Source organism: Stylophora pistillata, chromosome 4 (genome assembly GCF_964205215.1).
Source record: "Stylophora pistillata chromosome 4, jaStyPist1.2, whole genome shotgun sequence".
NCBI classification, from domain to species: Eukaryota; Metazoa; Cnidaria; class Anthozoa; order Scleractinia; family Pocilloporidae; genus Stylophora; species Stylophora pistillata.
Window position 1 is genome coordinate 32,945,952 of NC_142522.1, and position 15,000 is coordinate 32,960,951.

Genomic DNA, 15,000 nt, shown 5'->3' on the forward strand with positions numbered 1-15,000 from the left:
TTGTGTGTGTAAAGTTAGCTGGCAGCCCCGAGTTTCATCCTAGGTCGCTACCAAGTGCATCTAATAGACACCGAGCCGAGCCTTAAGAAACAATAGCTTTCCGAGCAAGGACTAGTACGATTGTCAGTTCCTTACCACATCCCACCCCCCCTCCCCCACCCAAGAGAACAGTACGTCATATGTACCCTTACTCACCAATTCCATGATCACTGAACAACTCTTTCGATCCAACGCGAGGCGACATCTTTAAAGTTAAGGGCACCATGATATAGGTAATTTCCATATATTTTTAGTTAGCCAGAGGACACCATCGTTACTCATTACTCTCACCCCCAAGGGGGGTTCACAAACGCCTGATAAGCCGAGAGCAATGAAAGAAGCTGCATTTACAGGCTCTATGCTGAACTCACATTGAAAAACCGATGTTCCTGGTTTGGTATAGCAGGGTTTTCATTCAAAAGGGTATTAACTTTGTCCAGTGCAATAATTTAAGGTACACTATGATCATGTTAGAAGGCTGCAAAGTTTATTCTGTTCCTTTATTGAAAAAAAAAAAAAAAAAAAAAAAAAAAAGAAAAAAAAGAAAAGAAAGATAGAAAGAAAAACAAGAACAAATAACAGATTAAGTATATCTCGCCATAATCAGATATTACTGAACAAAGTCGTGCACACAATTAGACACCACTGACATAATGTTTCTGTAAAAACGTTCCTAAAAACATCAAAAGTAAGAGGCACTAGACTCCACCACAGGCGAGTAGTCTAAAATTCGGACTACTGAAAACAGTTAAGGGGTAGTTCGCTATGAAAGGAAGAATTAATTTCATTTCAACGCAGTTTAATACGACAGTAACTACCTCCATCACTTCCAAGATAAGAATAAGATTCTATAAACTGTCTGCCAAACATTTTTTTTGGAATTTTAGCCCTTAGTAGCAATATCCCGCTAAAATATACTCATCTTTCTTCTAATCACCTTTACAGTTGAAAATGAACTGATATTGGAAGAAGCAACTGCTTTTAAAACATTCCTGGAACTGACTAGGTTGGAAACCATCCACAGTTCAACCAAGAATATATACGGAAGACATGTAACGGCCGTTTACGAAGTTAAAGAGTAATACGAGTACACGTAGTTAAAAGAAAACGATATTTTTCTACTATAGAAGTCTTCCATTATTACTTACTAGGGTAAAGAGTCGGTTTCCTTTATACTGAAACGCAGAAAAGGCACTGAAAATATCAAAGTTTCCATGAAAAGTGTATGCGACTGCTGCTTGGCTCTGTTAATTTAAAGTAAGCTAGCAGTAAAGAGCCAGCTACAAGCCTTTTGAGATGTCTTTAAAATAGCCATGCCCTACAAGACATAGGATGTTCGTCGAAGAAAAAAAAAATGTTTGATCAACATGCGCGCAACACTGGAGCAAATTACTCACATTCACTATATAAGTATAAAAACATGCATTAGGTATTCCATGGTTTGTACATTTGAAACTATATGGCGCAAGCTTGGAGCATATGAGTTATTTTGATCAACAGGTTAAAAATGTTTCATCTGCTGCGCGACCTTTCTCGGCTTCTTTTCTCTTCCTTACTGCTTTTTCCCCGCGATTCTTCTCGATCAGCACTTCGTCTCTTCTCTCGGTTTCTATCCCGACTACGACTTCTTCTTTTTCTGTCGTCGTCTCTACTTCGTCTGTTCGGGCTCCGACTCCGACTTCGCCTCTTTTTTCTATCACGATCCCTGCTTTCATCCTGTCTTCGTTCGTGACTTCGGCGTTCCTTACTTTGTCTTCGGGAGCTGTGACGATCACGATCGCGACTTCGACTTCGTCTTTTGTCCCGCTCACGATCACGATCACGATCGCGACTTCGGCTTCGGCTTCGACGTGGTTTTCGTTGACGATCTTCCTCTTCATCTTGTCGACTCCTTGAGGGGCTACAAGAATAAAAAGTAACCCGCAGAATGATTGTTAACGCTTGCGTAGAGGAAGTTGTCTACTTTCTGGTAGTATATTCATGAATCCAACACACCTTGCTGGAGGGAAAAGCTAATTCATCAAACTCACTCTCTATTTCCAAGACACACACATGCACACGCACGGACAAGAACCTGTTCTCTTAACGCTGCAAAAACTCGTAGAATAGTCACAAAACAGGACAGTTTTGCAACCGCAAAGATAACAAGTTTAAGGTGGCTGAACACAGTTTTTGATACCTTTGTTTCTTTCACCATTTTCTCTAAAACCCTTGATGTCTCGGTCGCCAAAATTGGCAGCAAGCAAGTTAACAACACAAACTTTGTTTCTTCGATAGTTAAGCTAACGTATATGCCGTTGACATGGCGACATCAATAGATATAAATAGGCAATTAAAATCGGTTTTCTTTCTTTGTAGAAAATCTAGTCATTAGATTTTCTTTGTAATTTCTATGCAGCGAGCATGTAACGATACAAGTTAACACCATTTTCCTAAAAATTTAACAGAGAGATCTTTGATTATCCCTTGTTGAAGGTTCACTCGATTTTCTAGAATTTCCTTTGTTTAAAATCAATTTTTTTCAATGCTCCAGTTACTTATTTCCTAAGGTATTTTTGTGCCAAATTTCGTGAAATTCTAATGAGTGGTTCTCAAGAAATAGGCATATTTCCGAGAAAGCAATTTTCCATTCAATCGCAATTTTTTTACTTACTACGCATGCGCTGCATTTAACTGGTTTCGGTAACGACGAAAAAGCTGAGAATTGCTGGGTTCTTTGCACCGTTAACTTTTCTAACATATCTTTGTAATAAAAGATTAAATCCCTCTATACACTACGCCAACTACAGAGAAAAAATAGCACAGATAGTGCGGGTACGTGTTGAGTAAATGAAATGACCGCTCTGTTGACGGCATGTTTGTTTTTTGCAATCCTTGTGCGCGCGCTGAATTGCATCAGCAAAAGCGCGCGCGAAAATTGTGTTCAGCCACCTTAGTACACTACAATGTACTGTTCAAGTAATATCACTATTTAGCAGTAGTTCTATGACAGTAAGAAGCAATGCTTTTCGTAATATATATGTCTGTTTCTCGCAAATTCACCCACCTTTCTCCGCGGGCGCGCCTAGCAAACTCCTCCGCCTCGCCCCAGCCGTCTTGCGCAGTACGCTTGTGGTCATCACACAGTCCCTTCCCCCGCAGTTTTATCTCGATATCCTTTTGAACGGGAACAGGAATGCGAGGAAACAAGGTTCCGTACCATTCCAACTTCAGCAAGAAACTTCTGACCATCTGTCCAACAGTCATGGTGCAGCCTCCGCCAGCTTTAGGGTCAATCTCCTGGAAAATACAACACGCAGAAGATAACATTCATGATTGACTGTGATTTACAACAAGGTTTGAGGTGGTGAATGATAACAGCTGTTTAAACAACAGTAGGGGTATCAAATCAAAGGAGCTTGACACGGCCATTCTCACCCTTAAACTGCTGCCAAGTGACCTACGCTTTATGTACGAGGTTTACTAGCACAACAACAAAGCAAAAACAAAAAAGAAAAAGGAAGTCTATCTTCGAACTAAGATGACATGACTTTAGTTAACACTCCAAAGCGACAAAACATTTCCTTCTAATTTTCAATCTCTATTTTTTTTTTTTTTTTCTCTTTCCTTTTTTTTTCATTGAAACAAAATTTGGAGTGAGCATGACTCCAAAGTTAGAACAGCAAAGTCAAGTGCCATGACTATGAACTACACTGTGAACAACAAAGCACAAGGTTGGCCATAGCTACTCTGGTGTCATGTTAACCTCTTGTCAGGCAGCTCGGAGCAGTTCCATATCTGAAGGCCTGCAGTTGGTATGGAAACAATAGATGTTATGAGCTGCCTAAGAGAGAGGTACATTACAGAACAACCTACGAACACATCAACACCACATGTCAACAACTTCCTTCCAACAGGTAAACTGTGATAATACTCAAAAAATCAGGCAGAGAAATTCTGTTCAAACTCACCACATAACTGAGAGTTTCAAAGTCAATTTTCCAACTGCTGGATTTGATTGTTTGCTTTTGTTTACAGATAAATTTACACTTAAACAAACAAAATCCTAAGGGAAAAATCTCATCACTGAATTCAACAAAACTCCAACCTTAGTTGTACAATGTTACTTTAACATAAGAAATGTTTATAACAACCCCAAAAAGGGGCTTTTTTGGGAGCTACAATGCATGAAATGTCTGCTTGATTACCTACGTATAGACATCATTGTCCTCTGATAAGTTCGCCTCCCCTAAACAAACTTATTTTCCTTGATTATACGATAGGAGACGTACATGTATACCATACAATGAGTTAAAGGCTAACGACAAGTGATAAAGGTCTGACATGAAGTAGTGTACTATAAAATGTGTGATAAGGTAAAATGATCATGCCTTTTATTATGAGAGGAACCAGTCTGGTTGGTTACGTAAATAAATTATGGATGAATTCACTTCTCAAGATGACATTTATCTAAAATACATAGTTTTATTATAATCTGCTGTATTATGTTACGAATGGGATGACATTCCCCATGACTAAATCTGTTTGCACTACTTAAGAAAACTTTACATTTTCATTATGGTGATACTGCCTTATAAATGTACACATACAAATACCATATTAACAAAACATTAACAAGGCAGCACCAGGGCCAAAAAGGTTCACAACTGCGTTTGTACCAGACCATGCTGTATACAGTGCAATGACAGGACTATCTCTTGCTTAACATAGAAATATTATTAACTAAAGCATAATCAACAGATTAGGAGAACAAAGCAAAATGGCAAGAAAGTAAAAAAAATATACATAAAGAAAAGTGCTCACTCAGGTACACTAAAAAGAAATAAAATTTTCCAAAATTATAAAAGAAAACTTTGTTTTGAAAGTTGAAAAAAACAAACAAACAAAATTATTATGATTGATAACTTATATAACTTAAAGGAGAAGCCAACTACTAAGCTGTTATTTGTTAGCTGTCAGTTTGGCAACTTAAATTGAATTATAACTTTTGAGATATTTTTTTAAGTTACCGGTAACAGTTACAAACCTCTTCATCCTCTAGGTATGGTTCCATCCATTCCCATAGCTTTGCAGGAGGTTGGCAGTATCTAAAATATTGTAATGAAATACAAATGATGAAAAACTGATACGACAATACCGACTGAGGGAAAAATAAAAACCAGTCTGCCAGTCCCTGTACCTGTGGGTTGCAGTGTATGATTAACTTACAGAGAAAATTTTCCAAATGATATTTGGCAACAATGTAATTCCCTTGAATGTTTTGTAGAAATAACTATAATATTGTGCTCTCAGGGATTAAAATAAATTGCACAATAATCTAGGGAAGGAGAGATTCCCTGAGAAAAGCTCCTAAACAAGGTACAAGCTACATTTTAATGCTAAGAGACTGTGCAGGTCATAATTTGTCTTTTTTCTAAATGGTAAGGTACAGCTTAAATAAGAAAGCCAATCATATTATAACAAAATAATCTACAAAGAGTAAGTACGATGCCTTATCTGAACATTTACCAACCTGTTGTACCCACCTGATAAACATGAAACCCAATGCTCTGATGTAAGGAGAGTCAACATGTGTTATCAAGCCATTAAGCTGTTTGCGAGTTAGTTTTAAAGTGAATAACTTATAGAGAAGACAGAATGAGGTTGATACAATCCCACCAGCACCAACTCCTCGAACCTAAAAGAGCAATGAAGCAATGCAGAAAATAATCAAAACTTTGAATCTTTGGATACAACAATTGCTATTATGGTTGAATTACTTAAAATAAACAGACTTAAATGAATACTGTTTGATGTTGCATGGAAATTCCCAATTCTAAACCTTTCCTACGACATCCAATTTTTTGGCCAAAATATTACATCATCTTGTTTTGAAAACAAATCTCAACCTTGTGAATACCAGAAAATATAAGGTCTTGATGAACTTGGCCCAGGCAGACACTCTGACCACAAATATGTGATACAGCACAAAACAAATATATAACCTAATTTTTGAGTACAGTATGTAGCCAAAACACGAAACAGTCTGGTTTTTGATCCAATAAAAACTACAGCTTCAATTCCTGTGAGGCTATGTGTGAAATCACATCTACTTGGAAAATGGGTAAATTTCTTGGATAATCATTTTGTGCCACCAGACTTTCTTCTTGTCTAATAAAAACTACTCAGTGGCTTTAAATGACGTTACCAAAGACAAAAATTAATTGCACCCTTAACTTGCAAAGTGTGTATTTACAGGCCTACCCCTCCACACATCCCAACTTGTCCAGATGTTTTTCTGCTGCCTTTCTCCCATGGTTCAAGGTGATCCACCTTTAAAATATTCACAAAATATTTATAGATAATACTGCTTTCAAGAGTTGAATGTCATAAAAACACAAGGTGCTTATTACTTCTTTTCCAAATGATGCTGAAATTAATATTGCTGCCAACAAGCTTAGAAGAACAACTAATTTAGACACAAGAAATCATTATAAAATAGTCCATGACTGGATGAAGACTAAAAGTTCACACCAACACACTGACTAACCCAACTGCTCAAGACTGGATTTCTAGTAATAACAGCACAAATACAAGATCAACTATACCAGCTCTTATTTTAACATAAAAGAAGGGCACAATTGGGCACAAGCTCAAGTTGAAACTTTTATTCTTAGCAGTTGTGCCACATGAAATGACACATGACACAAAAATAAATTATCTCTAAAGAGGCTACAGTTTTTGAGCATAATAACAATCCAGATTATTTAGAAAGTAATGGATGTTTGAGGATGAAAAGCCTATAACAAAGAGCTTTGTCCACATGCTTGCATGCCTATGCTTGTATTTCTCTCAGCTCCTCTGGGTAAACCAGACTTAATGCTTGAAAATATCTCCTTGTACCAGAAAAGGGAAAGAATTTGACAATTGTTTAATACCAATTGGGTGCAAGCTCAAGCATAAGGATTAACTTCAAGCCTTCAAGAAAGCCATCAGGAGAATCAATATTATGAACCTTTTAGATGGGTCAGGCAAATGCAATGCCTGTATTACATAATAGCTTCTTATTACACGACTCGGGCAGTCAGAGGGCCAATAACTAAAATCAACCAATCAAAGTGCTCCATTGCCGGTCCAATATTCTCTAAGTATTGGACTGAGCACTGTCCCGAATGGTCCCGAATGATACCACACTTGTGGCCCTTTGAACTTCCATCTTATAATAAATCTCTTATTAACCAAGCTTGCTCGGGACCGGACTGGAAGAATATCGGCGCTTGGACTGTACTGTCAAGACCTCAGGCCGATATTCTCCCAGTACGGCCCTCGCGCTTGGTTAATAAGATATATTTATTAACTAAATTTTATATGCATGTGATTGATACATTTTGCTGTGTATGATTTTCTGTTTATCTCCGATTTTATATTTTATTGTATATATTTATATGAATATCATTTAAAAATATTGTAGATAGGAAACTTTTTTTGTGTGTCCCCAATTAGCTTGGTAACTAAATCTCTTGACACATTAATAAAGTATTCACTCGCTCACTCACTCATACCAGTGACTCAAAGTCAACCTTGTAGCAACAGCAGATCCACACAATGCTGTTCGCATGTACACTGTAATTGTCAAAATTGGCTGACAAGAGAAGGTAACAATAGGCCCTTTGCAGCTAGAGGTCACATGCTTGGATACTGCATAGCAACACAAAACTGGAGAGCAAGCGCTCCAGTAAACAAACTCTTGTAAGAGGTCAAGCATATCTGGCTTTAGACAATAGTTTTCTGTTCATTACGCTAAATCCTTTTGCAATGTCTACAAAAACTATAAGATATTTACTAAATCTCTTGTTTGGACTTGATTTTTGGAAGGAAAGCACGATATTTTTGTCGAAATCATGAAAAAACTGTCACCAACAACCCGCTCGACAGCTAAGAAACATGGTGGCTTCGCAAGTTATGTACTTAAAAAAATAAACTTGTTTCCGCTTTTTTTTAGTGATTGGACTTCTAAAGTCTATGAAAATAAAATATTAGATCGAAAATAGAAACCCAGTGGAATTTTATGGCATCTTATGCCTAATTTCTTATGATATTATGAGAGTAATTATGTGTCTTACATTGAGACTAAACGCATGCTAACATTCACTGTAGATGTCAAAACTACCGACGAGTCATCAGACCCAAAGAAGAAATCTTCGTACCATTGTTGTGTTCTCTTGTGTAACGGGGATTCTAGATATCATCCTCAATTAAAGTTCCACCCCTTACCTGGCCGAGCAAAGGATGAACAACTGAAAAAGGAATGGCTGAAGATCTGAAGAGAAGTAGGCCTGGACTTCAAAGTATATAGTAGTTTATTGAAAAGATCATAACACAAGTCGAATGAAAAGCTCTCTGTAGATCTTAAGTACACTGTAATGAAAAAGTTAAATTTTTATGAGGACATTTGATTTATTTCAACAGCTGACTAGTAGTACCAGAGTGTGCTTAAGACACATCACTGGGAAAAATTACAATCCTCCCACTGAGTCTGGACATCAGTTGCTGAAAAGAGAAGCGGTACCATCAAAGTTCAACTGGTCAACCAAATCTAAATCGAAAAGAAAGATTATTCGACATGTAGACAAGTAATAAATAAATCATTCCATATTTCTATTCCGAAGCATTTCTTTTTTATTTGAATGATGAGATGGTGTACTTGAGAATGCAACAATTATTTAAAACCAGTCTGTAAATTTTGTTTTGATTTGCTGCAGCCTTTTACTGCACAAATGACATATTGTTATGCTTCCAATGAAAGAGTTAGTAGACCAGGTTCAAGAAATGTGCTTCTTGTAGCTGAGTTGTTTATGTTTTGTGTGCGACTCAAGCTTGGTTTATTTGAGCAGGAATTAGCACATAGGTTTCAGATACACAAATCATCAGTTTGCAGAAAAGTGATCACATGGACTAATTTTTCTAATTTTTTTCTTGGGAGTCAAGTAATCTAGCCATCAAGGGAAGATGGCAATAACTATCTGCCAGAAGGTTTCAAAAGGTTTTATGCAAGCACGCATGTTGTATTAGATTATACTGAGATTTTTGTGTAAACACCTACCTCACTGCTACTTCAGTCACAGCTTTATTCTACTTATAAAAGTAATACTACACTACAAGGTTTAATAGGTATTACCCCTTATGGAGTTATTAGTTTTGTTTCTAGCCTCTAAACTGGAGGGATAAGTGATGAGGGAATCATAAGGTGCACTGGAATTCTAGATTTGTTAGAGCCTGGGGACTTGGTCATGGCCCACAAAGGCTTTGACATTGAAGATTTGCTGAGGGAGAAGGGGGTGGAACTAAATATCCCTCTGTTTCTAGAAAGTCTGGAACAATTCTCTGCCCAGGATGTTCAGAAAACAAAGACAATAGCAAGTTTGAGAATACATATTGAAAGAGCAACAAGGAGGGTCAAAGGATACCACTTTTTTGATTCTGATGTGCCACTGTCTACATTGGGTTCAGTCAATCAGTCATAGACTATAGCCCGTCTCCTTACAAATTTCCAGGGCCCACTAATCTTATCTAATAGTAACAATGAGCCAGAGTGAAGTTATTGTGCTACTTATATTTTATTGGGAATGCTTATACTTTACCTAAACAAAAAAATAGTGGTCATTGAACTGGGTGGAGTGCAACTTGATCTGATATCAAACTCAAGTGAACAAAATCACATGATGATGTAGTGGGAATGTGATATGAAATCAAAAGTTTGATATCAGACTGAAATTGATTGATGCTGAACATTTTCTGGATTTATGTAAATGAAGCTCCACTTTGTTCACTATAGAGAGTAATAGCAATTTCAAACATAGGAAATCAAATTTGAAAAATATTTCATTTTGTGTACATTATTTGCTCTAATCTGATTGGCAAACTGTATACAATCCTGCAATATGATTGGTCGTCTAAATGTAATGTTGAATTTTGTTTTGCTAACAAATAGATGCGATTCACACAGAAAATAGTGGAATTCGTACTCGAATCATACAAATTTGAACCAATCAAATTACAGGATTTGATGGTGATTTCAAAATGGATATAATAAATTGGAATACCTGGGAAGTATAACATATAGAGCAACCTGTGTTTTGTTTGAGAAGTCAATATTCATCATGTATGATGGGAGGGTGCAGTAAAAATCAATGCAATCAAAAATATGTAAAGAAAATCCACAGGGAAACAGGAACATTTTTATATTAAAATTGGGATTTGCAAAGTTTTTAGCCTTTCTTGGTGTAGGGGTTTTAATCTTTGAAGATGATAAATGATGATCAGCTAATTTGTTGTCAATTAAAATTTAATTAAGCTGCCCTATTCCCTCTGCCATATAATGTGAACACAGTCTTGATGTAAAAAGTAATTAAAGAAAAAACTATGCACTTTGTCCTTTGCTTCCTGGAAGAACACTGGATCAAAATTAATTCTAGAGCAAAAAAGAAATTGTCATCAATGTAACTAAAAAAAAAATCACACCATTCCAATCCTGTGAGTCCAAGCTGGCACTGAATCTGGTAGTAATAACTGTCTGTTGTCTTCAGTTTGTACTGGTTAGTGTTCTGGTCCTTAGTTAGATATCTGACATTGTCAAATGAAGTTTCACCTTCTTTTATAACTTTTATTTCTAATAAGCCAAATGGATTCTGACCATTATTTACTACATCAAGATCATAAACTTTTCTGTCTAGACTACAACCTAGCCAAAGGCATTTGGTCATCCTTTGCATGGCCAGGTAAGCGGTGGAACTTTAATTCAAGATGATATCTAGAATCCCCATTACACAAGAGAACACAACAATGGTACGAAGATTTCTTCTTCGGGTCTGTTGGCTTGTTGGTAGTTTCAAAATCTACAATGAATTTTAGCATGTGTTTAGTCTCAATGTAAGACATATAATTACCCTCCTAATATTGTAAGAAATCGGGCATAAAATGCCATAAAATTCCACTCGATTGCTATTTTCAATCTAATACTTTATTTTCATAGACTTTAGAAGTCCAATAACTAAAAAAAAGCAGAAAAAAGTAGATTTTTTTTTAAGTACATACCTTTCGAAGCTGCCATGTTTCTTAGCCATCAAGCGGGTTGTTAGTGACAGTTTTTCACGATTTTGAGAAAAATATCGTGCTTTCCATCCAAAAATCGAGTCCAAACAAGAGATTTAGTAAATATCTTACAGTTTTTGTAGATATTGCAAAAGCATTGAGCGTAATGAACAGAAAACTATTGTCTAAAGTCAGACATGCTTGACCTCTTACGAGAGTTTGTTTACTGGAGAGCTTGCTCTCCAGTTTTGTGTTGCTATGCAGTATCCAAGCACGTGACCTCTAGCTGCAAAGGGCCTATAGTCTTCTCTGGTCACTTTTGCTGGTCTCTAAATAGTTCACAAAGGGGGTAATTGACAACAGTTTTCACAAACATAGACTCAAATGAAATTAACTCCACATTTGAATTTTTTTTTGCCAGGAAAGAACAACTGGTAAAAACTAGCATCGACCTACATGTATGCCACATATGCAGACTTGGTACAATGAAAGTAGTTCTGGTTTTAGGGTTTGCATCACAGATGCAGATTTCTGATTTACTTGGGGCTCTTTAAATATGAAAGGTACTTTTCTTCTTCAGTGTGTTGAACAATATCAATCAATGCTACAACGACTCACACTAACCCACAAAACAGTAGACAGGTATGCCTGTCTGAGACGAAAAAAGCAAAGCACCTGAATTAGAGAGATCCCAAAACAAATGTCAAAAGCCATGCGAAACTATATCACTTTTAGGAAGATTCAGTGGGTGAAATTTCCCTATGAATAAGGCAAGAAACTACAGGTAGAGTACAGAAGTATTCAAAGCGGCAATTCTAAAAAATACAGTAAGATTATGTACTGTAGCTCATAGCTTCCGCTAAATTCTTACGTGTCAGGAGTGACGAGTCCACGGTTGTAATTGTGTCCTTCAATTCTCCGTCGACCTTTCTCCGTTCTTACCTTGTAGTAAATTTCATCAACCACCTCGTGATAGGTTTTCAGCTGGAAAAGTTCGTTCTTGAAGTACGGCGACGACAGCACATTTGTTAGAATCATGCTGTTTAGATTCATGGTTTTTTCGTTTCCCCACAGAGGAAGAACGTTGTTTTGCTTTTTTTGACCTTGGGTTCTTGATTCTTCCACATCCATGTTGCAACTTTGTGAGTATATGGAGATTGAGAGTGGGTTTTACACACTACAAAATAGTTGCAACGTCTACCATTCTCAAGAAGCCAAAATGGCGGCCGAATTATTAACCCGTGATGCTTTTCCTGCTAGCTAGTTACCATTCCTTGGCGTAGTAAAATGCGTTGACTTTCAGTAAAGGTCCAAGAAGAAGTTCATTCGTGGACCAATATTTTTAACTGAATATTAAGAAAACTCTCAGTGATGTGTAGCTGTAAGTATATATTTACATGTGTAAAAATCCCCAAATATACATTGATCATCGTAGGGTGTCCTTTTAAATTGGTGAAGTTATGGAATGGCGGAACGAACAGCCGCTCACTGTCTTTCGAGTTTTTGCGCTTAGTCCTCTGAGAACTTTTTGTATGGGAGGCAATCGTGATAGTAAAAAGACAACTAGAGAGAGAGAGGAGACATTTAAAGCTTTCAAGCAACTGGGCACCTCTGATCATGGCACCAATTTTTTACTACTCCACTAGCAAATACGGAGAAAACAGATGATCTCTTCGAAGTCTGTCTTCAATCGCACGGGGAATGATTTGAAAACTATTGGAAACTATGAGCTTTAGGCAAGTTTGAGCAGGTATGGCTATGTTTGTAAACAGTGCATGTGTACGTAGCACACTTATGGCTACATCTGTTTTATCTAAATCTATGAATTTTCCGTAAACTTGAAAGACGCTGGCGTCACTCTCATGCTAAAGCTGATTATCAAGCTTATATCATGTATCAATTAGTGCATCGTTTTGAAAAACACTTCCACAATTCAAAAATGAATTATTACTCTAATCTTATCGTCGAAGCTGGTAATGATAACAAAATCCTTTTTCGTACTGTCCACCGCCTTTTGCCTAAAAAGCCTGAGAAACTTCTCCCGTCATGCTCTTTAGCGACGGAATTAGCAAACGTTTTTGCAGAGTTTTTCGATAACAAGATCATCAAGATTAGAACTCAAATCAAGGCACACGAAACCCCAGAACTCTTCCGTGCCTTTGACACACCTTCACTGGATTGTCAACTAAATACCTTTTCTCCAACACCTACTGATGAACTGTCTAACATCGCTCGTACAGTTGTTTCAAAATAATGTATATTAGATCCATTCCTCAGTTGCTGTTCTGCTTACGGCTCACTTCGAGATGTTTCTACCAATCTTCTGCAAGATTGTGAATTTGTCCCTAGAATCTGGCTATCTGCCCTCCTCTCTTAAAACTGCTGTCCTTACACCATTACCCAAAAAACCCTCTTTGGATCATGAGGTCCTCAGTAATTTTAGACCTATCTCAAAATCTTCAAGTTGTCTCCAAAATCATTGAAAAAGTTGTGGCTGTTCGTCTTCAGGATTACATGCTATCTAACCAACTTCACGAACCGCTACAATCTGCTTATAAGCCTCTCCACAGCTGTGAAACCGCTCCTTGTGCGTGTTCACAACGATATTCTACGTGCTATTGATAATCGACATAATTGGCGGCGCGTTATACTCCTGCTTCTTGATTTGTCCGCCGCCTTCGACACTGTCGAACATGTATCTCTGCTTAAAAGACTAAATTTCAAATTTGCAATCAGTGGAACTGCCCTTAACTGGTTTCAGTCCTATTTATCTAATCATACCCAATCTGTTTTGATCAACAGAGAGAAATCGAAGACTTGTATACTCAGTGTGGGGTACCACAGGGCTAGGTTCTTGGACCAGTTCTTTACTTAATGTATACTGCACCACTAGCCGATATTTTGAGACATCATAAAGTGCAATTCCACTCCTACGCTGATGATACTCAGCTTTACGTTTCCTTTTCCACCAACAACAACTTGGAGCTGACCGAAACCATCACTAGCATTGAATTGTGCCTTAATGATTTGGATAAATGGATGTGCGTCAATAAATTAAAACTTAACAAAGATAAAACCGAACTTCTCTTCCTTCACTCGAAACACATGCCGCAGAATTATTCACCATCCCTTTGTTTTGCAAAGTAACATATCTCGCATTAGGAAATTTCTATCTCTGAGACCACTGAGTTACTCATCCATGCTTTTGTGTCGTCTAAGCTCGATCACTCTAACTCTTCTCTGTATAATGTTCCTAAGTTCTTCCAAGTACAATCACGTAACTCCCATCTTCTTTGAACTACACTGGCTACCAATCGCTGAGTGCATAAAATTCGAAAAATGTTGCTTCTCACTTTCAAGGCTATACGCAAACAGTCCCTCACGTACATTCAAGATCTGATACTGACCCGCTACTTTCCGTCACGAAATCTACGATCATCTACTTCAATGTGTCTAAACGTTGTCAACCATAACTTAGAGCCTTTGCAGTCTCTGCACGTCAACTTTGAAACAGTTTTCCCGCCCATATACGTTTTTGTGATAATTTGAATTCTTTTAAATCTAAACTTAAAACATATTTATTCAAGGAAGCCTTTAATTCCAAGGACTGTAATCATTTTTAATTACTGCTATTGATTCATACATATGTATTTGTACATATATGTATGTATATTTGTCTATGCATTTTACCTATACGTTTTTATGTATTGTGAAGCACCTAGAGCACGACTGGATAGGCGCTTTATAAATGCTGTTTATTGTTATTATTATTATTATTATTTTAGTAGTACGGACAAAAACATGATTTTTTGCGATATAATTTTCTTGTACTACGGTGAATTAAAGATTCCATGGTAGTATTCTGCTACAGTAATCGCCTCTCGTACATGT

General features: G+C 37.1%; 1 protein-coding gene and 1 long non-coding RNA gene across 2 annotated transcripts in view; one reads left to right on the forward strand and one right to left on the reverse strand.

Annotated features, from left to right (window-relative positions):
• Positions 1-560: 560 nt before the first annotated feature.
• On the reverse strand, positions 561-12,331 carry LOC111324510 (pre-mRNA-splicing factor 38B). The gene is made up of 6 exons (XM_022928088.2): positions 12,052-12,331; positions 6,283-6,351; positions 5,565-5,716; positions 5,066-5,126; positions 3,086-3,318; positions 561-1,939 (listed from the first exon to the last, which is right to left on the reverse strand). The coding sequence occupies exons 1-6, from the start codon at positions 12,238-12,240 to the stop codon at positions 1,552-1,554; spliced, it is 1,092 nt and encodes a 363-aa protein (XP_022783823.1). The 5' UTR covers positions 12,241-12,331; the 3' UTR covers positions 561-1,551.
• A 73-nt stretch (positions 12,332-12,404) lies between these two features.
• Positions 12,405-15,000, forward strand: part of LOC148733402 (uncharacterized) — a 2,765-nt gene continuing 169 nt past the window's right edge. The window contains exons 1-3 of the long non-coding RNA XR_016000844.1: positions 12,405-12,490; positions 12,756-12,859; positions 13,912-15,000. The exon at positions 13,912-15,000 is cut by the window's right edge and continues 169 nt beyond it. This is a non-coding gene — a long non-coding RNA (uncharacterized LOC148733402). The remainder of the gene's footprint in view (positions 12,491-12,755; positions 12,860-13,911) is intronic.